General features: G+C 38.1%; 1 protein-coding gene across 1 annotated transcript in view; it reads left to right on the top strand.

The window, feature by feature from the left end:
• Positions 1-280: 280 nt before the first annotated feature.
• Positions 281-25,904, top strand: part of MYRFL (myelin regulatory factor like) — a 38,772-nt gene continuing 13,148 nt past the window's right edge. Inside the window, exons 1-13 of the mRNA XM_058805808.1 lie at positions 281-326; positions 6,882-6,972; positions 9,917-9,984; positions 10,075-10,327; positions 11,122-11,213; positions 13,044-13,191; positions 16,327-16,522; positions 16,971-17,047; positions 17,549-17,659; positions 18,230-18,320; positions 21,064-21,264; positions 22,229-22,337; positions 22,795-22,904. Of these exons, the coding sequence (XP_058661791.1) occupies positions 281-326; positions 6,882-6,972; positions 9,917-9,984; positions 10,075-10,327; positions 11,122-11,213; positions 13,044-13,191; positions 16,327-16,522; positions 16,971-17,047; positions 17,549-17,659; positions 18,230-18,320; positions 21,064-21,264; positions 22,229-22,337; positions 22,795-22,904 (1,593 nt within the window). The remainder of the gene's footprint in view (positions 327-6,881; positions 6,973-9,916; positions 9,985-10,074; positions 10,328-11,121; positions 11,214-13,043; positions 13,192-16,326; positions 16,523-16,970; positions 17,048-17,548; positions 17,660-18,229; positions 18,321-21,063; positions 21,265-22,228; positions 22,338-22,794; positions 22,905-25,904) is intronic.

Here is a 25,904-nt window from a genome sequence, read left to right as displayed (position 1 = left end):
AGAACATTAGACTTACTGACAGGCTAGAACCCATATCATATTGCCTCAAAAGCCTTGTTAGATTCCCCTTTTTTGTAGTTTAAGTCCTTTTCATAAAGCCTAAGTATAACCCTGAATCTAGTTACAGAGGAATGAAATCAGCTGAGACAGAGTCATTGAAATCCCTGACAAAATCATGACGTATTCCTTGGCATATTCATAATCATCTGGAGGAGACTACATTTGTCCCAGTGGGAGCTCTTCAAGTAGTAGCAAAGCAAAACACTGCTACTGGCTTTTCATGGATGTGGTGGGAGAAAATGAGGCCTTGCAGCAGTTCTTTGAAGGTAAGACTAGTTTCAAGAGAAGCCTTAACAATTTTTAGTGTCAGCAAAACCAGTAATTGTTTGGGGGTAACTGAGGAAGAAAGGAGGAAGAAAAAATGCTCTGAAACCCAAAGCTGTGTTTACACTAAGTTATTATGGAAGACAGTACCAGAATGTTTACAAATAGTACAGATGTGCTGCAGTGCCTTTTTCTTTGTGCTCTGGCCAGAATACCAAAGGGAAGGCACATCCAGCAAAATCTGCAATATGGCTCATTGCAGTGTAACACTTCTGAAATCTTAGTGATTTTCATCTGGTTAGAGATCTCACTTCCTCCTCAGTTTTGGCATGTCAGTAAAGAGGGTTTTCTTTCCACCAACTGAAATGGCCTGATTGTAACTGGTAAAATGTTAACTGTGTCAGTATCCTCAGGACCCTTCTGAGGAGTTAAACCTGGATGTTTTTGTCTTTTGGCTGGGATCATCTGTCCTGCCTTTTTCTCCAAGACATTTTCTATTCAAGCTAGTCCAATTAGTTTCATCATTTTCTCTTACTACACAATTCACTTCCTAATAGATTCCATAATAAAACTGCATTTTTATTATTATAATATTTATTTTATTATTTATTATTATTATCTCTGATAATGTGTTCAAAGGCTTTTTACTTTGGTTTTTTTACTATTTTTTCTCTCTCTCCAGTTTGCTTTTTGTTTTTAATATGTCAACTGTTCTATTCCAAGCTGCTTTTGTTGTATTTGTTTTCAAATGCAGGTATTCACTGATCTCAAAGTACCTTGGGAAACTACCAAGTTAACTACTTGGGAAAATCACTCTTGTGATTTGCTTTCTGTGTTATTCTTTTCCCTGCCCCTCTGTTGGCCTGGGTGAGAGGTGGCAACTGTAACTTAAATTTTAATTTCAAGCTAAGATATTAAAAAATTGATCAAAGAAATATATTTAAGCCAAGAAATTTAAATGGGTGAGCTACAGTCTAGAGCTGCTAGCAAGCAAATGTGTTGGTTTTAGGTGGTAGGAAATTCATACCATGTTCCTTAAGTTTAGTTTACGTCATGGAGTTGAAAGGCTAACAAACTCTTTTGGCTTTGCTTTCAGCAGCATAATACTTGTTTCTGTCATGATTTTTTTTTCCATTTTTTTTCCAACTGTTTCATTGCATACCAGTTAAATATCAAAATGGTGTTGAATACAAATTATATTACAAAAAAGCACATTTTTAAGGAAGTCTCTTGGAAAACATGACTATCTAGGGAAGTATGGGTTAGATTCTGTTGACTTTTGTGACAATACTTGGATGGTAGAAGGTGTGGCAGGGATTTTAGCTGTATAAGCTCTTTAATAAGAATTACTATTTTAAATTATATAATTATTACCTCAGCTCTTTTTTAGGTCTTTGGTAGTGTGTGCCAGGGTGAGAAGCCCTGTTGATTCCTTTTAATTACAGGAAAAACAAAACATTTTGGGATGTGATGGCCCTTCCATAATATGTGGTTGTGCTGTGTTCCATTAGAATGTGACAGAGGTCTGCTGAGGCCATACAGCACACAGTGATGCTGTTAGATGGCTGAATTTCATTATCTGGACACGGATATGTGTCAAGGCTGCAAGAGCCAATCATTCATTCAGCATGGAGTAGGCTCTTGCTTTTGTAAACCATAGGTAAGTCTGAAAAGGGAGCAAGCTGAAGTAGAGAGGTGGTTAGCCCTCTTTTCAAGCAGAGATTGTGTTTTCTGAGCACAAAGTCAGTTTCAAGTAGTGGCATCTCTGCAGCTTAGCACTACAGCTTGTGGGCTGGCTTTGTAACACCTCAATGAGGCAAAACCTCATGAAGCAAGGGTCATAAATTGCTAGTGTTGATTTGGTGGTCTCAGTGATTAGTCATAGCAGTGTTAGAACATGTTTTTCATGGCTAAGAAAAACTGGATCTTGTGATATCAAGTGGAGAATGGTGCTAGGGTTCCTCAATGGTTCAGTTTTGGCGTACAAACGCATCAGCTGGCAGTTAAAGAATCTGTAGATCTGCTTGGTAAAATTATTTGAAATTCATGAACGAAAAGAGTCCCCTCTGCCTTGTGCTTTAGCTCCTTACACTCCATATTGGTTTAGACACTCACTAGTAAGACAAAATTGCATCTGCTGTATTGTGAGGGGACAGTCTGAAACAGGATTTTTTCTCAAGGAAAGTGAGATAATGTTTGTTTTCCTGGCAATCACTTCTTTGTATAGTTGACAGAACTTTTAGATTAGATATGACTCTGGGATTTGACCATGGCTTTTTCTCATTCAAGTAAATGGCTTTTGTCTAGTGTTGCTGGGAAGTTTTCACTTTTTTTCTGTTTCATTTCACTTGCACATTAGAGATCTCATCTTTGATGCAAGTTTTTTTCCTATTACTCTTGTTGAAATGAATATTTATAATTAAAACATTCTGCATTTTAGAGTCTGTAAGTTCCTATTTGTCAAGGGAAGGTCAGAGCTCCTGATTAGCTCTTCCACCTGTGTGTGGCAGAACAATCTGTTCTTGCTGATGTTATCAATCTGAGAGATCTGGTAGAAGGTCAGCCTAGTTACTGTTGAACTTGGTCTTTTCTGTTGTAAGGTACTCTGAGGTGTCTGAAATTCATGTGTTTTGTCTGTGATCCAAAGAAATCTCTTCCTTAGTGGAATCATCAGCTCTCTCTATACTCATACTTCTGCATGGATAACATGGAACATGGGTTAGAGTTTGTGGTAAATAATGAAGTCACTGAAGAAACATGCCCTTAAAATACAAAACACTAAAACCTCAGGGGTGCCACATATAATTTTAAGGATGAGAGTTTGGAACAGGAATAAAAGATGAAAAGAAATATATAAAATATTGATGGTAAGATTTGTTTCTATAGAAAATGTTACTTTGGGGGAAAAAAGTGTATCTTAACACAAACTCGTTCCTTACAATTTGGAGTAACAGGTCCTTCTGAAGTTGAATAACCTAGGCTGTGATACCTCCTGGCTGGCTGCATCTGGTTTATATTTATAACCTGTAGCTCTGCAGTTTGTGTCAATGACAGCAGGTCTGTTCCAGTCATATTGAGCTGGACTTTTGTACACAATTTAGATGCCAACCAATCTTGGAGTCCATTACCATGAAAGAAGGGCCTATAAGCCCTATAAGTAATACTTACTTCAGTGTCAGTCAATGAAGTTCAGCTGGGCCATTAAGCCTGGACAGTGGAGCTCATGAAGTGCTGAAACCTCTTTTTGTAAAAAAATACTTATTTCATGGTAAATTGTCTTAAGCTGGAAATCAGTTATTATTTCTCAAGCAGAAACATATCCCTCAAGTTGCAAGGCTTTGTAGCAAGCTTGAATTTGTTTGTTCAACAAGCATTGCTGAACACTGACCATGTTCTCTGTGCTGTTTTTACCCCTTGAGCTGGTATATAAGGATTGTTTCATGTGTAAAGTAGGTGATATTTTAATACTGATCTTACTATGGATAGCTGGACTTGGCCCGGAGCTTCCTGGCATCCTCTTCTAATGTCAGGAAATTATTAGTTTAGTATTGATTTTTAGTCAATACTATTTCTCTGTCCCCCATCCTTCACTTTCCATTTAGATACCAGTGAAAAGGAGGCAGCCGATTTAAATGCAGGCTACATGATAGTATTCAGAGAATTGATCAAGGTAGGTTTTCAGGGATTGAGACTTGGTCACAGGGCCATAGAGTCAAGCTGAGGAGCCAGGTGATGAGAGCCTCATGTCTGGAGGAAAGAAGGGGATGTCTGCCAAAGAGTAGCTGCCAAATTAATAGGCTGATATTCATATTTCTCCTTGGGAGCCTGTGGCTGGTTATTAGGGACAGGCTAGGTGAGAATGGACAGGAAAGAGAAGACAGCGGTACTACTGGCAGGTTTTAGACTTGGGGACAAAACAACAGAAGTATCAAGCTTAAGAAGAATTGAGAAAAATATATAATCATATGCATGCTGTGACTGCAGTGTGTGTTCTGCAAACATCTGTGTGTGAACCCCCTGCCATGGCAATGCTTTGTCCTTTCATCTTCATCTGTTGGTTGGGTAGCTGGTAGTCCTCTGCACAGTGACACCAAAGTTGAATGTGTCACTCAGTACAGACTCTTCCAAAGACTTCTGGGCATATTGCAGCATAAACTAAACTGCAAGCAGAGCCAAGCTGATGATTGAGGCTGCTGACTCCACATATCCTCCAGCAGCTCTTAGCCAGGCACATGGTTCTGTGCTTCCCAGAGGCCTCACTGCAGGGCTTGTCCTGCCACATACACACAGTTAGTTCCCTGCTCTCACAAGCATGTAACATTCGGGCAAGTGATTGTCTTGCATGGTGCCCATATCTGTAAGTACTTACTGTGATCAAATGCCTATGAAATGGATGCCACCATTTAAAATAAATTTGCATATGATTCAAGAGGTCCTCCTCTGCTGAAACAGATGCTAGTATGTGATGCCACTGACCTGGAAAGTACACTAACAGAGTTCTACAGGGCAGCAAAATGTGCCCACTCTTCCGTGTACCTGCGTCACAAACATTCATTTGTGGTGGCCTGTCTTCCTGGTGTGTACTTCCTTCCTCTCCCAGCACTGCTTATTCTTTCATTCTCCTCCTCACCATTTAGCTGTTCATGCAAAGTGGAGAGATTAAGCAGAAATTATAGATATTTCTGTTATCATCACTTAGCAACAGAGCTAATCTCTGAACTGTGGGATGTCCACTTGAAAAGCCTTGTCCATATTTGATTTAGAGCTGTGTTCTTTGATTCAAAAGAACCTGTCTCTGATCTTGGTCAAAATAAAGGATTCTTGGTTGTATGGTACAGGAAAAACATTTTGTATTTGACTTCTGGCCTCAAGTTAGTAATCAAAGTATATCATTCTTCATGAGGGTTTGGTGGTTTGAACAGGAAAAACAGGTGGGGTAAAAGAAGGAGAAGAGAATCATTTTCCTGTGGACTATGTTAGCAAAAGGAGAAAGGTTTATAATTCTAGGTAAGGGGACCCTATATTCAGACATGAAGAATGAAATTATGAGAATCCAACAGGTTTGAGGAAGGCTGCTAAGGAAACCCAATCTCTTTTGCACTCTCTAGCTGGTTTTGCAGAGCGATCTGCTGCTGCTTCCAGAAGTTGTGTGTTCCAGGTTTGCTGAGATAAGCTAGTGGGCTGCACCTATTGAATCTGTTCTCTGGTGCGCATGGGACAGTTTTGTTTACATCATCAATAAATTGAGATGCAAGGATCTATCAGTAGCGCACCTCCAAGTTGGTGTCCCCCAGTGAAAGGCAGTCAAAATTAAGGCTACAACACGAAGTAAACAGTACCTAGATTAATCTACAACCACAAAGCAATTTGGGAAATGTTTAGGAGCAATGAGGATTTATGTATTGAGGGAATCCTGTGCAAGGTGGTGGATTTTTAGATTCTGCTTGCATGAATGTCCTTTCTAAACACTGGATCAAGAAGGAACAGTATCAGACAAAGACACCAGAGAAGGAAATGAAGATATATTAGGGTAAGTGTCCTTTGCAAGGTAGTACAATGAGAAGACAGCAAATGCACCAAAGGCAGTGACTACTCCTTGGCTCAGAGGCAGAGATTAACCTTTTGTGTTTTCACATGCTGCTGCCGAGCTGGGGGGACGTGGTTGGTGTCGGACTCTAGGCTGAGCCTCACATCTCTGTGTGGGCTGGTCCATTTTGTCGTGTGTGAGTTGGGACAGAAGCACTTGCAGCTCAAGCAGGAATATCAAGGCCCTTATCTTGTTTGCATTCTGACTGGCCACACCTGTATTTATGGAAGGCTTGCTGCAGAGGTGGGGAGCCTGCAGAGTAGGGCTGCATGGCTGGGTTTTTTAATGAGTGCCCGTTGACTTTCTACAAAAGTTGTCATGAATTCCGGAAACTTTATAATCATAAAATCTGTTTATAGCCTTCAGTTACTAAGCAACACAGGACAAAGTACTGAACTTTTCTATTCGCTAATGCATTTAACATGTTAGTGGGCTGATATTTTTACAATAAAAGGAAGTTACCAATCAAACATTTTAAAAGCTTTATTTGGGCTTTATTTAAACTCAGATGGTGGATTTTTAAATGGAATTTTAGATCAGAAATTCATTCCAGTACCTGCGAGTACTAATGTACCAAGTGGATCTGTGTAATATCTGAGCTTCAGTCCAAAAAACTGTTTAGACCTCAATGTAAAGAAGTTGGAAACTATCTTCAAAACCCTTTTTCTCAGTTGCAGACTGGGGTTGTTAATCCTCCTGCTGTAGTAATTCCCTGAAGCCTTAATGCCATGCATTCCGTGGTGTTTGCCTGGTGCTGCACTGTCATCTGCAGTGCCCCTGCACATTGTTAATTACTCTGCATTTCTCATCATCCTTTTTCCCAGAGTAACTAAACCAGAAGAATAACACTTTTGTTACACGAGACAGGACAGATTTGGTTTTCCTTCGTGTAGGACCATTGGTAGCATCACTTATTCTAAAACACTGACAATGCCCTCTGAATTTCTGCCTTTTTTACTTTTAACCTTAGGGCAAGATGTCCATGGAGCCTTGGAAAATCCCATGGTAGATACAAGCCTGTTGGAAGAATTCATTAGTAGTGACGTAGAGTTTGGAACTTTGTAAGTATTATAGCAAAATGTACTTCCTCTCCTTAGCTGCAGCTCTTGAATTGTTTTATTAGTAGATAAAAACAATTTATCTATGCCATGATGCAATCTGAGTTTCAAGAGGATTGTGCCTATCTTGGCATAGGTTCTTGAAGCTGCATAGGAGGACTTAGAAAAAATGAACTACAGCCAGTAATGGAAATATGGTAGTCTTCTTGTTCAGTGGAATGAGTGATAATAAAGTCTGAGTTGATTCACAACTGTTGAGCTAATTGTGACATTAAATGCAGAGCTGTTACTTTAACGTTCCTGTAAGTGCTAATTTACTGTTTATGTACAGAATAAGTGATAAAAGTGAGACTACTGTATAGTAAATTGAGAGAATAACAGAAGTCCCCCAGTTTGAAGGAAGCAGAGCTACTGTTTTCACCCTAATTCTTAGTTAGAACAGAAACTGTCCATCAGTCACTTTTGAGACTAAAACTATCAAAGGATACATAGTGTGAAGGCTTATGGTCAGGGATGGAAAATTATGTAGTATACATCTATCAAAGACTTAAACACCAAATCTTTCATCTAGACAACTGTCAGATCATTGTTGTTCAAGGCAAAATACTATTAATAGGGTGACACTCGCACTTGCCAAGAAGCAGAGCAAGAAGGGATGTTTTAAAAATTGAAGTTTTCATTCTAGACAGATTCAGCAGCACGTTTACTTAAAGTGAGCCAAATAGGCTCCTACCTGCTCTAAATAATGAATAATGAATTGATTCTCTTTGCCCACAGTATTGAAGAAGAATGAAGAGAAGATTGTATGTAAATATCAATAACTTTTATTTTTAGAGTGACTAAATGTGTTTTGAGTTAACAAGATTATTGAACTCCTGTATGACAAATTAAAAATGCTATTATTTTTTTTATGCATAAAGTATATCCAAAATGTAAATGTGTATATATATATGCTATTATGTAGATAAGTAAGTTAGATATTATAGTTACAGTGCTACAAAGTACTTACATACAAGAAAACCATCTGTAAAACTATTATGTTTTCAAGGCTGAACAAGGTTTTACACTTACACTAGAGTTCTATTTTGTTACTTATGGGATTAAGAACATTTACTGAATCATTAGATCTGTACAGGTCAAATTATTAAGCATTTGTCTGTAGTGCAGAAAATTTGTGCATAAACAGAATAGAATATCATAAAGGGACATGTCAAAATACTTCAAAGGAGAAAAATATTAAAAGCCTCCATATATACATACAAAATGCAAAACTGCATAATGCCATGTGCAATGAAAAGGGTGCTGTTACCACCAAGGTCTTGGATGTACCTTGAAATTTCCATTAAAGATCATCTTGCATCAGAAAGGGCATCAGCATTACATTTATTCTTCTCTTACATTACATGTGAAGCACCATGTGATTTCCTCATCTTTTGCCACAGTAATACCTTCTACATTATCAGTGAAAGGAGAAAAAGGGTTGCCATGTCCTTTGCTGAGTGGGCATTTCATTGATATACTATGTTTGTAATGTAGAATCATATAAACTACAGATTATTTTCTTTTCCTTCAAAAAGCACAGTATCAGTTTCAGTAAAATTCTAACTTGGAGATATATCCCTACTACCTCTTTACTTCATAAATACTTTCTCCTAGAAGTATCTCTCTCTATTTTACTGAAATAATGTACCTTAAAGCAGAAATCAAGTACCAAGGCAACATTTGAAGCCAGAATATGAACTGAATGTGCAGAAGGAAAGTTTTAGACTTTTATGTATGTATCTTTTAAAATTTTACAAAGCAAATTGGAATTCAGTATATATGGATCTAATATCCCACAGGGAAAAGAAAAAAGAAATATTTACTAACTATTCAAAGTTGAAAACAAGGTTTAGAGTGTTGTAGTCATGATATTTAAAAGCATCAGAGAATCTATTTTGAAGGAATTTAAAGAATATTCTAATGTGGAATTTTAAAATTGATTTTTAAAGAGGAGCCATGTGGTTGAAGCTAACCCAAAATGCAGGGTTGTGGACATAACATGTTAGAAGACCAGTAGCAATACCATTAAGAAATACTCAAGCAGATGTCAAAAGTAATAGGCAGTAGCCAAAAATGAAACTGCTCTCTTTAATTCTGTCCGAACTGAGAAATATAAAACCTGCAGTAGAAACAATAGAGTGAAAATTTTCCATTGATGCTTGAAAATATTTTCTCTGTGTGTGTGATCATGCCTTTTATACATATGAGGGTGTCTCTTCAAGGAATTTTATTTTATTCAGCTTCTGAGAGAACACTCAGCTTTAGTACAGGAGCTGCTTCTCATTAAATTTCTGTTATCCTTCCTCTGCTGCTGCATTTTTAGCCTAACAAGCACCTTAAGACTTGTGTTTCAGATCAGGCTTCAGAGCAGTGTTTGAGATGACAATTCATAGGAAAGAATTGAGAATCCATTTCTTGAACCTCCATCTACTCCTAATTGTAACAGAGGAAGCCTCTGTAGCTCCTCTGAATGGCAGCAAGATGGCATAGGATTTTCTCTTCCTTAAGAGGGATGAAGATGCCAGATTTTTAACCATTAGTTTAGAGAGAATGGGGCTTAAATCCCTTGTGAGGGCCATATGTTGAGAGTCACTGACATGCCTGGAGGTAACTGAAGAACCACTTATGGGAAGGAGGATTGAAATGAGCAGGTTGTGAAGGGGGGATTTGGGTGAGAAGGGATGGGGATTGGGTCTTCCTTCACGGCAGAGAGCCACAGGAAATGGTCTGATGAAGTGTAGGTGACATTTCTCCTGTAAGAAGGGCCAGCAAACATGGTGAGCAATGCTTCCTGATGACCCTTGTTAGTAGCCTGGTGGTCCCCCTCCACTTGCTTTCAGCATTTGTTGTTGTTGTCTTCTGTGTCTTGTTCCAGAAGAAATTAAAATTTCTTTTTCATCCCCAGGCAAAGCCAGTTGCCCGACTCCCCACCGGACTCTGGCTCAGAACCGTGTTCCCCACCACAGCTACAAAGTAGGTGAATGAATTTGGCCTCTGCCAAGCCTGTAGGAAGATCTCCAGCTCCTCTTCCTTGTTCTTATGTTGTCTGTTTATTTCTCTCAGCCCCATGGTGTGATGCTGTGTGGCCCAGTGGGCTGCAGCCTCCTCTCCCATGCCCATCTGTCAGGGCACCCAGCAAGCTTCCCTGCAGGTTCATGGAGACCTACCCTGACCCCAGTGCCACGGGGTATCCTTGCACCATCTCCCAAGGCCTGAATACAGAAAATGCTGTGCCTCCATGGAATCATTCCACATCCTCCAGCTGTTCGGGTTTTAATTATTCATACTTCCAGCCTAATGCATCTCAGATTTCTGGGTAAATGATAGAGCTTTTATGCAAGGGGTGAGACATGCAAAAACCAGTATAACTGGTTTAAGACTGGTTTTAAGTCCCTGTGGTTGTAGGATTTTCCACAGGATGGCAGTGTTTAGACATTTTTGAGACACTTGTGGTTGAGGGTTCTTTAAAATACCTTGATTGAGGTTTAGATTGTAAGTAGTAGTGCATTTCAATTTTTAAAACAATAGAAGGCTAATGAGAAATCAATGGGTTTTTCATAACTAGATTATAAAAATATTGAGGTGCTTTTTAATACCTGTTGTAGAGATTTGTGCATGAGGATCTTGTAAGTGTTCTAGGAAATAGCATAAGAGAAAGGAATTTTCATATCCATGTAAGCAAGTGAAGCAGCAATCGTATACTATGTGCCATATTAACCCACAAATGTGTTCTGCATGCTCAATTATTTTAAATGTTGTGGTATTTTAACATTAACTAGAAAAAAGGAAAATTATTCAAGATAAAATCTGTAATTTTAATGCAAATGTCATGAAAATAAAACCCTGCCACCGATGCACTGTATAAATTTTAAAATTGAATCAACTTCTTTATTCATGTGAAATAAAAAAAAAGAAGATATTTTGGAAGGAAAAAACTGGATAATTGTGTTTTAAAAACCCACCAACAGTCTCCTCCCTCTGCAAATCAGAATTTGCATGACAGTGCAGTTATAATGAGATAAGAGGTACCTGGGTGTTCTTTTGTTACGATTCTGTAATATGTATGTTTAAACTTATAAAGGAGTAATGCAACATGTGTTTTCACAAAAGTATTTCTGCAGCATCAAGCAAAAAAAGGAAGCTTTCCCAATTACTAGGAGATGGGATTGATTCTCCAGTGCAGTCTCAGGATTCCAGACAAGGTGAGCAAGTGTGAAGAGGAAATTTAGTGTTTTATGCCATAGACGAGTGAATACTTGAGGAGCCCAGCTCCTGCTGGCTCAGAAAATGTAATGGTATTATTGGTCTGTACTCCACTACCCAGTTTGGAGGAATTTACCTTTTTGGAGAACCAGGATTTATTTCTATTTGGCCAAGAGAAAAGAGCATTAGAGGCTCATGTTTCCTGAGGCTTTTCTTGATAGAACATTCTGCCTGTTTCCATATGCGAACCTCCACTACAGAGATGGTAATATATTTGGCTTACTTTGCTTGGCACTAAGTTGACTGGGCAAATAAACAATTTTGGGTCAGCTGAACAGGGAATTAGTGGGGTGGATGAGCAAAGAAATTGCCATTTCCCATTATCTCCTTCACTCCATGTTTTGTTTTCTACAAAGTGTGTGCATAAGCAAGCTTGGTAAAAGCAGCATGCTCTTTCCCACCTTGCCCATATTGCTTTCGTTCATTGTTTTATCAAGATAAAAAAATAAGCTCATACTGATTGATACAAAAAACCTTATTAGGTATGTACAGAAAGGAATGAGCTTCTGTGAAGTGTGAGGCTCTCTCTGAATGGTTAGTTTGTAATGACCAATTTACCTGAGGAATTTTAGCCATATCTGTTAGTGAAAAATCTGAGTGGCTTGTTATTTCTTCAGAGTAAGTTATTTGTCAGGATTAAATCAATCTTTTGGAACACGTTTAATAAGTATCAACTGGATTTAGTAAGTTGCTTTTTCTTTGATATTTTTGTTTAAAGATTTTTGATTTTGTTTAATCAATGTTTCTTGATTGTGACTAGTCCTCTAAGTAAACTGCTGAAAATAGAAGACAAGCAGACACTTCTATATCTGAAATTGCTCTTGCTGTTTTTAATACTGAAATATATAGCTTTGAAACAAGCTTTCTTTGGGTGTCGTTCTTAATGAAATCTCACTGACACATGCATTGGAAAAAGAACAGAGATATGGGTGAAAATGGCATGGGGATAATTTAGAAGTGAGGTGAGAATTTCTTTACTGTGGTGTTTTTCTATCTATCTGTCTGTCTATCTCTCTCTCTTTGCTGTATGTCAGAAGCAGGGACTTGCAAATGAAGCTTGGGCCTGAAGTGATTCTGAAGACTGCTTTACTGTGCTGTTGCTGGCTGTGGATGGATCTTAGTTATATGCTCAATGACAGATTTCCTTCTATCCTTACTGCACTCTATTTATCTGTCTCTCTTATCACATTCTCCTCTGTCTTCATAAAATGTATAATATCTCAGAGAATTGGGGTTGACCCTGTCTATCAAAGAATTCTCTGATGTATAGGCAAAAAGCAGTCAGGAGATTGACCAGACGTAGTGGTGAATGTGCTTGCTATTGGAAACTGTTCCTCCTGTAGTATATTCTTCAATTCAAACTTGTGGTAGAGGGAATGGGAAACAAATGCAATTATTTTGCTTAATTGCTTCTTGCAGTGCTGCAGATGTACAGTAGAATTCTAAGCTTTCGTTCTCTTCCTGCTCTCCCCCTCCCCTGAAGGAAACTGTTCATCCTTTTGGAGAGAATAAAAAATAGAAAGTACTACTTGTCATGTCAATCAAACATTTGTTTTGCAAATCAGGAAGGCTGAAAAATTTATTTCCTAAAGCAAGAGAATATAACACAATTTTGTGGAATAACTGCAAAGGTTAATCACATTTAAATATACATGCAATGCATTTGTGATTTATATATATGTGCATTTATGTAAATATATTTGTAAAAATGTCTGTGCAGGATTTTTTGCTAGTCCCAAAAGAAATAACTGAATTATCACTTTCTACAGCAACTGTAAAGGACTATGCTGCTGAAGTGCAAGAATATGACAGTGATGGACAGAATGCAGCTTTGGAAAAATGCTGTCAAGCTCTTACATGGCAACCATATCAAACTTCTCAGTGGAACAGCTTATTTGACTCTAATTATGAAAAACTGTAAGCACTGATGTTTGCACTTGAAAAAAATTTAGTTTCTTCTGCCTTTTCCCTCTCTTTTTTATCTGTTGTAGTTTTGTAGGAATAAATGATACATTTGGCATCTCTTGTTCTTATTGGAAATAAGAACAGAGAAGGAAGTATAACAGGTATGATAAAATATGAACTTGCAGTTATATCAGATAAATTGAACTTGAAACACTGTTGAAATTAATGCCAGTTTTTCTGATTTCCCTTCAGGATTTAGAGGCAAATTAAAAGTGAGTTAAGATGCCTGGTAACTTTTGTTTATTTTGTCAAATGCATTGGGGAAAGTAATTACAAAGCGTATGGCACTTTTCCCTCTAGTGGTCTAAAATATTAAAGGAAAACATTAGAAGTTATCAGTACTACTTCTGGGCTCATACAACTTAAGTCTTAATAACTATAGATGTGTGGGTGACGTGCAGCTGTTCAGTCAAAGATTTAGATTTTTGCTGTGTTAATCAAAGTGTAAATAATTTTTTTCTTGGCACATGATCTGGAAAAAGTAATTCCAAATTCACTTTACATCCCTGATTTTTTCCATTCTAATACTTAGCATATGAACCCTTTTAACAAATTAACTCTCTTCTACAGCATCTGGTTAGTTCTTCAGGATTGGTGCAAAATATTTGTCACTGTCTACATAGGACTTACATAGCACAGTATATTTTAATGCTCCTCTCGCCTAACCTGCCAAAATGTCTCATGGGATCTGGGTGTGTATCAGTGTCATTGCTGGACACTGATGTTCCCTGTTTGCACAGGGGCATAGGGGCATTGCACATCTTACTATGCCCCATACAACTCTTCTCCTCAGGTTGTGATTGACACGGCAGGAGAGCAGACCTTTACACTCCTTGGGAGCTGGATGGACCCAGAAACCTCCAGCAGAATTTGTGATATGAGCATTCACTCTAAATGAAGGCTTCCAACTCCTGGTTGCACTTTCAGTCAATGACTGCATGAGGGCTGTGTGCTGATGGTGGGAGATTGCTGTTCTGCCACTACCCAGTTACTTGTTGCTTCCCATACACCTAAAATTAAGGTTCCAGACACATTTCTTTGTGAACAAAGATTTTGTGATGCTTAGCAATAGAATATCCCAATACACACTCTGTTGCCATTATTGTGAGAGGGGACTGAGGTGTTATTTGCAGAGGAAGTCAGTATTTCTTCTAAGTGAGGTCAATGGCAATGCTGTTGTTCCAAGATGCACTGTAAATACAGCACATTGCACAGATTTTCTGAGTAGGGATCCTGTATTCTGTTGGCCTCAAAACACTCACATGCTTCTCATTCCTTAGTGTAGATGAATTGATCCCATGCCTTCAAATTGCTGTACCCATTTGAAGGGTATTTCTCATGTTAATTCTTATTTTCCATTTTATTAATGCAGTACTTGAACATTTTAGTTATTTCATTTTCACAACAAAAATGCTTTTAGCTGAGGTGGATTAATTAGGAAAGGTTACTCTACCATTAATTCTGCCATTCATTTTGTCTGTTTGGCACATTCTTGGCCCCTGATATTGGTAGTGCTCTGTCCCAAAGGTGTCTGAAGACTAAAATTCTGAATAGAAAGAGGAATTTGAAGCATATTTCTAGTAGGGATGCTTGTGTGACAGGAATATCTATTACAACATGAAAATTATTCCAAATTTCGATGTACTGCTTGGTCTGACTCATCATTCTTTGTGGACTAGGAATAAAATATATGTTTGTTCTTATTTATTATAAATGACACACTCAGAAAGTTATAATATGAAATTGCTCTTTGGGAGCCATTGGTCCAAACACTGCAACTTGTGGAGATGTGGGCGTTTGTAATTTTGCTTCTCAAGCTGTTTGTTTCCTGTGTGTAGGGAAATAGTCTGAAATTGCATAAAGAATATCAGCTAATGACCTTGCTGACACCTAAATATGAAAAACTACTCCTTTCCCTACTATTTCCTATATAAATAAATTTAAAAATACCCATTGTAGGAAAAACTCAGTAAGTTTTACTTCTTTAATAGCGATGATTTGAGGAGATGGTAGGAATCTTCATTATAATTTTAAATATGAAGTAACACATAACTAAGTAGTTTTGAGGTAGTTGCAAGGTAATTCCAAAGTAGTCTTCTCTTTATTCCCTGTCCCAGGTAATCAATAGTTGTTTGAAAGGGGACTTCTGTTCATAATTTATAAAACAATAATAAGGTCTGTATATATCCTATGAAGTCTGTACATTTTGATTATAATAATGGAAGAGTAATGAAAATCCATCTTCAGTAGTTGTGTTAATGAGAGGTTCAGTAGCATCATACAAGATTATCATAATCAAACTTTCATTAACAAAAAAAGCCAATGTCTATATAAGATAACCTTGCCATGTAGTTATTTCAGAATTATCCATCACTTAAGTCAGAGGACTAGAAGCATTGTTGGGATGGTGAGTTCGCTGTCTCTAATAGAAAGACCTTTTGATACCTTTACTGTGAATCACAGACACACAATTCTCTTTCTCTTTGGGTGAAAAATTGCCCTTTGAAGAAATAAAATAGAGTTGCTTTAGCCAGAGTAGGATGGACAACTTGAAGTCAGACTGTAGGGTTGGTACTGATGGCTTTTCTTTTAGCTTAAGTAAAGCCTCATTGGAATCCCAGAAGCTTCTACAGAAGCACTTGCTGTGGGAATTTGTGAACAGCAAATTCCCACAGCAAAAATTCCCACTCCCCAAACAAAAAGTGGGGAGTCTTGTTGGCTCATTAGCTCATTGCTGTCTGGAGCACTAGCTGCAGACTATGGTTTGTAGCACTGTTGTAATGAATGATTGAATACACTAAAGGTTGGTTTGTGCTCTTAGCTGCACAGAGTTCCTTTATAGCAGGTTTGTAATTGAGGATTATGCAAGCCTCTCAACCTCTAGTTTCCAAACATTTGGATTTCAGACTAGAATTAGGAGACATTTCGTACCTTTGACAGTCTAAGAAGAAAATACTGTAGAACTGGTGATTGTAACATTGTATTTTTAGTCCAGGTTTGTCACTAAAAATCAGATGGAAAGGAGCTCAAGATATCACTTAAGTATGTCAGTACTTAAAGTTGCCATTCTTCTCCTTGTTTTTGTAGACCTGCTGTAGGATATCACATTGTCACAGATAAAGGATTTAATTTTTCAACAACAGATGATGCCTTTGTGTGCCAAAAGAAAAATCATTTCCAAATCACAGTTCATATTAGAATCACTGGACATCCAAAATATGTCAAAACTCAGCAGGGGAGGAAACCAATAGAAAAGTATTACTTGAAAGCTTATGGAATTAAGGCAAGTGTGTCTTCTCTTTGAGATTATTACTTTTAATTATCCATGTAATGAGGTAAATAATTGAAGTGAACTCTTTTCTTGGTAATTTTTTGACCAAGAACATCTAACAACTTTATGTAGGTTCTATTCTCACATAGAATATCTGCACTTATGCTTGAGCATGGAATGAGCTAATAACGGTCTGGATTCAGAAAGCATTTTTTCTTTTGTAACTTAATGCACTTTCATTTTTTTTTCTCTTTCAAATTACATCTGCAGAAAGACTTGGGCCTTCAGATTATCAATTGATCAGCAGTCAGTTCCTCTATTGATTTCTATGTCATTCCATTAGAAATGAATGCATTTTCACTGTTTTAGGCACAATTTGCCTATTAATGTCTATTTCAATTTTTATGTGTTGAAAAATTTTATATTCTTGTCATTTTTGAAAATTATGTTTGTTTTATAGGTGGAAGCTCCAAATGAAACAATTGCTATTGAACAGTCTCAATCAGATCGAAGCAAAAAAACTTTTCCTCCTGTAAAGTAAGATTTTTGAGAAAATGATTCCATTTTCTTTCAATGTGTATGATTGGTTTGAAATATGAAGTAGTTGTTTCTTGAAATCTTACAGTCGCTCTAAGCCAGTTTTCTGATTTTTATCCAGATTTCATTGTGGCTGCACACATAAAATCACAGTAGTAATATATACCTGGTCACAATTCGTTAAGAGAAATTTTCAATAGCTTTACAGGTGTGTTAAGTATGGCTATCCGAAATATTTATAATCATCTAGAAACACTCTTTTATGCTGCTTAGAGCTGTATGACAGATGTATTTTCAGTCTTAAAAAAATGGCAGAATGTTCCTGCCCTATATGAGCATGAGATACATTTACAGTGCTTTTTAAGGGGGAGTGCCTCTCAGAAACACTCATGCAGCATCTCTCTGCCATTCTTGAGCTATTAACTCACTGGCAGAATCAATGTTTGTTCTTCTGGTCTCCAAATATTAACTTCCCTGATCTTGTTTTCTTTTCTGTTTTAGAGTTGATCTGCCAGGGGACCAGATAACTAAAGTAACACTGGGACGGCTGCATTTCAGTGAAACAACAGCAAATAATATGAGAAAAAAGGGGAAACCTAATCCTGATCAGAGGTATTGCTATAGCTAGCTGTGTGTTAGAAGTAGAAAAGAGAAGGTCTGCTTCAGAAAGGAGCCAATGTTTGTGAAAAATCTCTGCTATCAGATCTGTGGTTTTTTTCCAATTCTGTAATACTTTTGTAACACTTGGTATGTTCTTAAAAGCCTCTTTCTCTGCAGTCACAGAATGATATGCTAATAAAATACCCCTAATTTTATTCTCATGGTTAGAGATAGTTTCAGGAAATCATAGCTAGAATAATGGCTGACAAAATCAGGAAGCAAAAATTTCCAAATAATGACCATTTTCTTCTGAGGCAGGAAAGGCTTTCATCTTTGAAGCTTCATTACCTTAATTTGTTAATTTAAATTATTGTATTCTTTGCTAATTTGTAGTGATTGTGGGGTTTGTAAGAACATATTTCTTAAAAGTGAAGGAAATACTTATTATTTTATATTTTAAGAACACATTTAAAAAACACTGTCTTTTTTCTGTATCAATAATAACAGCTGTATTTAAAACATTTTTTTCTGTGAGAAAGAATTACTTCAATTATTGTCTTGATTAAATCAATTTTAAATTAGATACTTCATGCTGGTGGTTGGACTGTATGCTGTATCTCAGGACCAGTTCTACTTACTATCTGCAAATGTCTCTGAAAAGATCATTGTGAGGGTAGGTATAAATTTGTATTGCTTTCATGTAAAAGTATGTACTGTTTTGATATTCACAGGAGATTGAGGGGTCATGATACTTGGGGATAAAAGTTACCACTGAGTAAAAAAGACTGAGGAAAAAATCTACAGTTGCATATTGTATGAGTATGTTATCTTTTAATTATCAGAAATTAAACATGTTATATGTAGTGCTATAGAAGGATTTTAAAATAAAGTTTGTTATGAGTTCCAATACAAAATATCTTGATTTTTCCAGATTTTTTTTATTTGCAGTGAAACAATTTACTTCACTTCCCAGGAATTTTGTAAAAGCTTTCATTAGCTAGAGTCTTCAGTTTCCAAGGAGGATGAGAAGGAAAAAGAAATGAAGGAAAGAAGGTCAAGCAGGTCTAAGAAGTTTAAGACGCATAGCTTCACTTTTCCAGTGTGTTTCCACAGTGTCCCACCTCTCAATTTGATGGTAGTAATATAGGATTCAAATTAGCAAAAAAGGAAGAATAATCTCTTTTCCTCTTAACTGTTATTTTTCATTTGCCTTGTTCACAGAAATTTTTTCTTTTAGTGCTCAGCTTTAGCCTACAGTTAGACTCAGAAAAGAGAAAAACCCCAGATCTGTAGTGTAACAAGAGCTATGGAGAATTGGAGTTAGGAGAGAAAACACAGACTCCCAAAATGAGTGGGATTGCAAGGTGACTGCCAAGAGAAGGTGGGGGCTGCTGAAAGCTTTCAGTCCTGGCCGCTTTTTCTTGTCATCAGTAGGTGGTGGCTAATGTTTGAACTGGGCATAGTCTGGAGTTATAGTTATTTCTAGAGTGAGTATTAAGTTTACAACTTAGAAAGATGGGAAATATGTAAGATGCCATGTGGTGGGGCTGCAGAAGATGGAGAGGGCCTCTGGAAGATTGCAGTCCACTGAACTTTTTCATGTGGGTCTGTTTAAGAGCTGCTTCTTATTTGCATGGACTCTTTCTAGCCCTTGGCTTATGGAGAGGAGCAGGCTTAGCATTTTGGCTTGGAGTCAAGCAAAGTTCTGGTGTATTAAGTGGAGCTGGGAAGATGCTTCTAAAGAAATTTGAGAGCTATCAAGAGCTCTTGGTCCTGGCATTGTTTTGTGCAGGCCTTGCTTGCATCCTTTTTGGCAGCCCATCATCTGCCTAGGCTTACGACTATGGTCTGGTTTAGCATTTGGCTTTGGGGAGAGCAAAAGGGCAAATTTCCAGCATGTGGGGTGTTGCTCAGGGATTTCCAAAGGAAGATGGGGGCTTTCAGATAGTTTCAGTCCTGGCTCCTTCATCTGAACATCCTCTTGTGCCATAAACCCTCTTTCTGTAGTTATAGCGAGGTTTTGGGGGAGTTACGGCCTGGAGCTCCTTTCTGGGTGGAGCTGTGAAGAGACCTTGAAAACAATGTGTGGAGTTCAGCAGTTTTCTGCATGGCTGAGAAGTTTTATCATCCTGGCTGCTGCTGTGGTGTTTTTGCTTCAGCTGGATGCTGAAGCAGTGTGTTTGCATCTTTCCTGCATATATAGTTATTTTCCTTTATTTGTCCATTAATTTCCACAATCCTGTTTTCATCTGATTTTCTTTTTCTGGATCTGACAGTGTTACAGATATCACATCATTAATAATTTGGGGACACTGTTGAATTCTCACAATGGTCTCATTCTTGTTACTTTACAAGATATATATTTTTATGTAAGATTTAGAAATTTACATTTTCCCACAACTTTTAATATTAGATTATTTTGAAATTTCAATGAAGAGGGCTCCTTCAATGCATGTGAGACATGTTTTGAACAGGAATTCAGGGAATGAAATTTTTCAAACCTGGCCACTATTTCAAACAGAGAAAAAAGAAGGCAGTAACTCAGAAAGATCAAGAGGGACGGGTCTGAAGTGATGAAAATATCAACAGCAAAGATAGAAGGGAAAAAAAGAAATTTTCTAGCTGTCTAACAGGGCTTCAGTGGCAGGGTAGAGCAAATCAGCCACTGGCTACCTTAAAGTGGCAAAGCCATACACTCCAGCACAACAAAGCTACCAGCTGAGTGGTGCTTGTCAGGCTTATCAGATCATGCTCTAATTGTGACAAACAGTGGTGAGTACACAGTGCCAGGCCTTGTAGCTGGCAAAGCCTTGTGAAAGCCTGGCTTCTTTTTATCATGATTGTTGGCCTGAATTCAAATTAAAAAAAAAAAAAACAACCTAGAACAACAAACAACCCAAAATGAACTATTGGAATAAAATGCCTTTTCTTGTTATATTCATTCTATTGTTTTATTGATGTTCTTTAAAAGTTTCCTTGACATGAAATTTTCAATATGCTATGAAATTTTCAATAATTTAAAACATTACAGAGGATTTTATGAATCACATGTGTTTAATCTCTGCCTTGCTTTCTCTTTTCTGATTTCCAGTCTCAGCTAAAATTTAGTGGTAGATAAAGAATGGTTATGTGGTACAATGTTAAAATTAAAATTTGGAAAGCTTTGGACATTGCCAATTTAGCTTAAGGTGCTAATAAAGTAGAATTCAAGGGAAAAAAGCACGAAGCTGGTGCAGTGTGAGCAGAAACCCTTAGAAATAACTCCACTCTGTTTTTTTCTGTTAGTGTGTTAAAAGCTTCTTGAATACAATTTCAATTTTTAAGATCTGACTTTTCATTTTCCCCGTATTTCTAATAGAATAAACACCAGTGCATCTATGCTATACTGTATCTTTAATTAAAACTTTTCCTTGCAGGCATCCAACCCAGGGCAGTTTGAGCACGACAGCGATGTGCAGTGGCAGCGAGGAGCCGCTCCAGAGACCATAGCGTATCACGGCCGCGTGGGGATTAACACAGACGCGCCGGACGAAGCGCTGGTGGTCTGCGGGAACGCCAAAGTGATGGGCAGAGTCATGCACCCCTCTGACAGCCGAGCCAAGCAGAACATCCGCGAGGTGAGGCAGGGCAGCCTTTAGGGCACCTCTGTGCGCTCTGCAGCACTGGGGATGGATCCCTGTTCCCACACGCAGAGCTGTCGGGATCTCTCGCTGGTCAGAGTGACCCCAAGAAAAGTTGGAAAGTCTCTTTTCCCAGCCCAGGGCTTGAAAAAGAGTCAGGGCTCTTCATTTCTTGGCCTCAAGGTTGTTTATTGTATCTTATCTATAAAATTCTTTCTCCTGTCCTGCCAAGGTCCACTCAGCACAACAGTCAGAGGCATTCTGCCCGCCCCTGGGGCGGTGTTATTTTTTATACTAAATACTATGTATACAATGTTTACAATTACTTTCCAATACCTATCACCTATATTAGACAGTGAGCTCTACTCTAAACCAATCTAAAAATGCCAACATCACAGCAGAAGATGGAGGCCAAGAAGAAGGAGAAAGGCTGGACACACCCAGATCCCTCCATCTTGCCCCCTGAACCTCCATTCTAGAAAACCCCAAAATCTACTTTTTCACCTTATGATAAATTCACTATCATTCTACTTAATTTTTAGTGGCTTCCAGATCTTCATCTAAGGCTGGTAACTTGCTCCACGGGTCATAATCAAAACCACAGGCATTTTGGGCTGACAGGAGTCTTGGCTGCTCAGGACAGCCAGAAGGATGTCCTGGGTCCTGGCAGAGCAGCTCTTGTATCCTGGCTGTGCTGAAATGCTGACCTAAGGAGGGCAGATGTGCCATTGTGCTCTGAGAACCATCACCTACAGACTTTGGAAGCTGGGAGTTGTCAAACAGAGGGGTAACGGGCAGTACAAATGCAAATAGCGCTCTGGTAGAGGGGAATGGGAAGATTGTCTGTATTTTTCTGTGTGATGATTGGCCAAATGACTGTGTCAGGCCAGTTGCTCTCTGTGGTGTCCTAGATGCCATGCTTAATGTTTCAACACGCAAATCTTGGTATTTTTCCAACTAGGTCGACACAAATGAGCAGTTGAAAAGAATAACACAAATGAGGCTGGTGGAATATGACTACAAGCCTGAATTTGCATCTGTTATGGGAATAAAAGATACCCATGAAACAGGTATAAAATCAGCTCTCTTCCCATTTTTCATTAACACCTACTGATATTTATTGGGCCATAGTGTCTTTTAATATCCTGCTATTTCATCCTCATTTTTTAGTTTACTGCAATTTCACACAGTTGTGGATCTCTTGTGGCATAAAAATGCCAAAATTAGGTATTGCTTGTAATTTTATAACGTCTGTTTCAATTCTTAAAGACGGGAAGTTTATTTTCCAGAAGTTTAATGAGAACGAAGTATATGCTTACAAACTTTTGTTCTTTCTGCAGAAAGATGAGAATTTTAAAGGCTCCTGGGGTTTTTTTGTGGAATGGAGAAAAAAACCAGAAACCCTGGATTTTCTTACCACAGTGAAATTCTAGATAGTTTTTTTTTTGCTTTGCCTGTTGTTTTTAGAATGGTCAGCAGGTATACCAGTGTGTTTCCTGACATTAGTTTTTCTGACCTCCTGAACAGGAATAATAGCCCAGGAAGTGAAGAGGCTTTTACCTGAAGCTGTTAGAGAAGTTGGAGATGTTGCTTGTAATGATGGAGAAAAAATAGAAAACTTCCTCATGGTTGACAAGGTATGGTCTTGAGGGAGAAAGTGGGGATATGTATTTAGACTATTCTTTCCTGTGGGGAGCTGTGAACACACGCTGTGCCCCATAATAAGCTGTAGCCCCCCACATGTGTTACAGAAATGGTGTTCAGTGAATCACTGAAAAAAACTGAACCACCAGCTGTTAGTAAAGGGCTGAATCTTTTAATAACAAGAAGTATCTATATTAAAAACTGATTAAAATAGTGTATACACACACAGTTAAAAAGTAAAAGCCCTAACTTTTCTGAATAGAAGTGGATAGTGATTTCATAGCATTGGTTCAACAAGTGGTACTCCAAAACATTATTTTGTGCTTAAGTGTTTCAGTTAATTAAGTGTTCCACAAGTGAATGAGCAATGATAGCATTAAATTTGTTAAATAAAAACTTCCTGACTCTAATCCTGGTATAACCTCCACATACCAAATCCAAGTGCTAGCTATGTGTGTGGGTGGTTTTTTTGGCAATCTGAAATGTTTTTTATAGGTTCAAAATCATATGCTATGAAATGGCACACAAAATAGTTACCATGCTCATAGGCTGGAAACACTGCTGAGGTATTGTTGTCCTGTGCTCTCTTCTCCTTTTCCTGTGGAAATACAACTGCAAGGGACTGTCAGTCACAGAGTCCAGTCACACAAGGCTGCAGACAGCACTTGTCTGAAGGCAGCCCCTCTGCTGAGTGCTGGTTCATGCCAAAGACCATTTCCCAGCTTTTTCCCACTTGCAGCTGATGGTGAGAAGAGAGAGGTTTTAGATAAAGGTGACCTTGTCTTGTCTGGATGATACCATGAACACAATCCTGCATTCATTGTCATAATGCATTCTTTCATTTTTCTATAGAAAACACAGGTTTACACCACCAAACTTGGAGAAAATATCTACAAAAATATTGCATGTCACTTGTCATCTTTTGATAGGCTATAAATAATTTAAATTAAATCTTCTAGGTTGTATTCCATATAAAAGAAGTATGAACTAGATACCTTGAATAAAGCTGTGGAAAGAGCACTTCTGCCAATACTGTGGAAAAAGCGACTTTTAGAAAATTTGCTCTATTTGGTCAGGGTTCCAGCCTGTAGTTGATTTCTATGCTAGTAGAAAAGCAGTTATGGTAGGTGACTCCAAGTTAATTTTGCCCTTTAGGCCTTCCAATTATATGGTATGACACCTGTAGCATCATTTGCATTTTTGAATGCCTCCAAAATTTCTTTGGGGTAGCCTGGTTTTTCACCTGGCAGAAGTTTAGGTTGGAGAATTGAGCTTTTGATTCCTATCTCTTCCTTGCTGAAATATCACACAAAACACCAACTTGAGAGGTGCCTCACAGCACTACCATTTGGGCCCATCATGTTCCCTTTCTTCTCTGTACCTTGGGTCTCTGGAGGGTGCTTGCCAGTGCTTCCAGGAATGTGATCTACAAATGGAGAATGCCTACTTTCTATTCATGCCTGTAGGGTGTGATTCTGCTGTGTATGTGGCCCAAGCAGGAGTGGATTGTTACAGCAATAGCTTACTTGCTACTTACATTTTCTTGACTACCTGTCTAGATGTGGGCCTGAGATTACTGAGGCACTTTGGTGTTTTAATATGGTCAGGTGAATCTGTGCTTTCTCCTCTTGCTCCTAACAGTTGTGGCAGAGCCTATGAAGGTCAATTCCATGACCTTTGGGGTGACAGGATCAGGAGAGATCTTTGTCTAACAGTTTAAGATGTATATTGAATGCAGGGATTTGTAACATTTCTTGTTCAGGTGGAACATCTGATTTAAATTTCTGGAGCTCCCAGCTCCAGAATAGCTCAGCAGCTTGAAAAGTAAATGGACAGTGCTTCATTTTCTTTTTTTTTTTCAGTTTGGCAGGTGATGAGACCTTGAACTTTGTTATCTCATATTCCAAGTTTATATCAGATAAGTAGGGTGTTGGCTGGTGTTGTGTCTCTTTGTCAGGTTGGAGCTGTTGATCTTTGTAAAACTAATTGATTACATTACATTTGAACCAGGATCTGCTGCTTTCTAGAGAAATGTCCCAACTATATGCAATTTGTTTTTGTGAGACAGAACCTTTTCTTCTCAGTCACACTGTGTTCAGTACTTTGTCACTAGAGGGGCAGTAAAACTCTGATCAGGTTTTTTCCTTCAAATAGTGTTCCTTCATTTTGTGAGAAGAGCAATTTTCTCAGCTAGTTGAAGCAATTCATGCTTGATTTGAAGACAATGGAAAGGGCAGCTGCTGTGTATCATTGATACAAGTGTCCATATAAGTGATTTCACAGTTCTAGGTACAAGAGATTATTTTGAAGTCACTTTTTATTTAGATGGGCTCTTGTGGCAATAGGAAGTTTTTGACTTTGCACTGATAGTGTGCTCTGATTCTGATTTCCTGAAATGCTGTCTGGGTTTTGTGGGATGCAGTCACCTTTAAAAGAAAGGTGTGCATGGCTTTTACAATGAGAAAGGCAAAACTGCTTTTATCTTACTTCTGCATAACTTGACTAGACTGGAACATAGCAACATTAACTGCAGAAATAGCTTCATCCAATGGCACCAGTCTGGTTGAACTTTAGAATGAGAAAGCCATTCTTTCACACACAGCAAACAAAGTACTTTTCTACTATTCTCCTGCAGTGGATCAGTGGAACCGTTTTTGACTCAGAAATGGATAAAATGCTATCTGGATGATTATACTGAGGGCATTTCCAGCAGCAGATTGATACCTAGATGATAAGAAGGGGTAGGAGAATAAGAAGCTTTTCCTGGGTAAAATATCCAGAACGAGTAAATGGAGGGTGTCTAAACTCTATTAATTGCAGAGATGATCATGGTATTAGAACTTACAAGATTCCTGTAAGAGACTGGAGAGGCTGAAGGGGAGAGCAAAATTTTACACAATCACAGCTTGACATCTGGTTTGGTTTTTAATCTGTGTCACTTATCTCTGTGTGATTAATATTATGTGTAAAACATGGATAGAAACTCTGATTTG

This window comes from Ammospiza caudacuta, chromosome 5 (genome assembly GCF_027887145.1).
Source record: "Ammospiza caudacuta isolate bAmmCau1 chromosome 5, bAmmCau1.pri, whole genome shotgun sequence".
NCBI classification, from domain to species: Eukaryota; Metazoa; Chordata; class Aves; order Passeriformes; family Passerellidae; genus Ammospiza; species Ammospiza caudacuta.
Note: the sequence above shows the minus strand (reverse complement) of the source record. Positions and strands in the feature narration are given on the sequence as shown.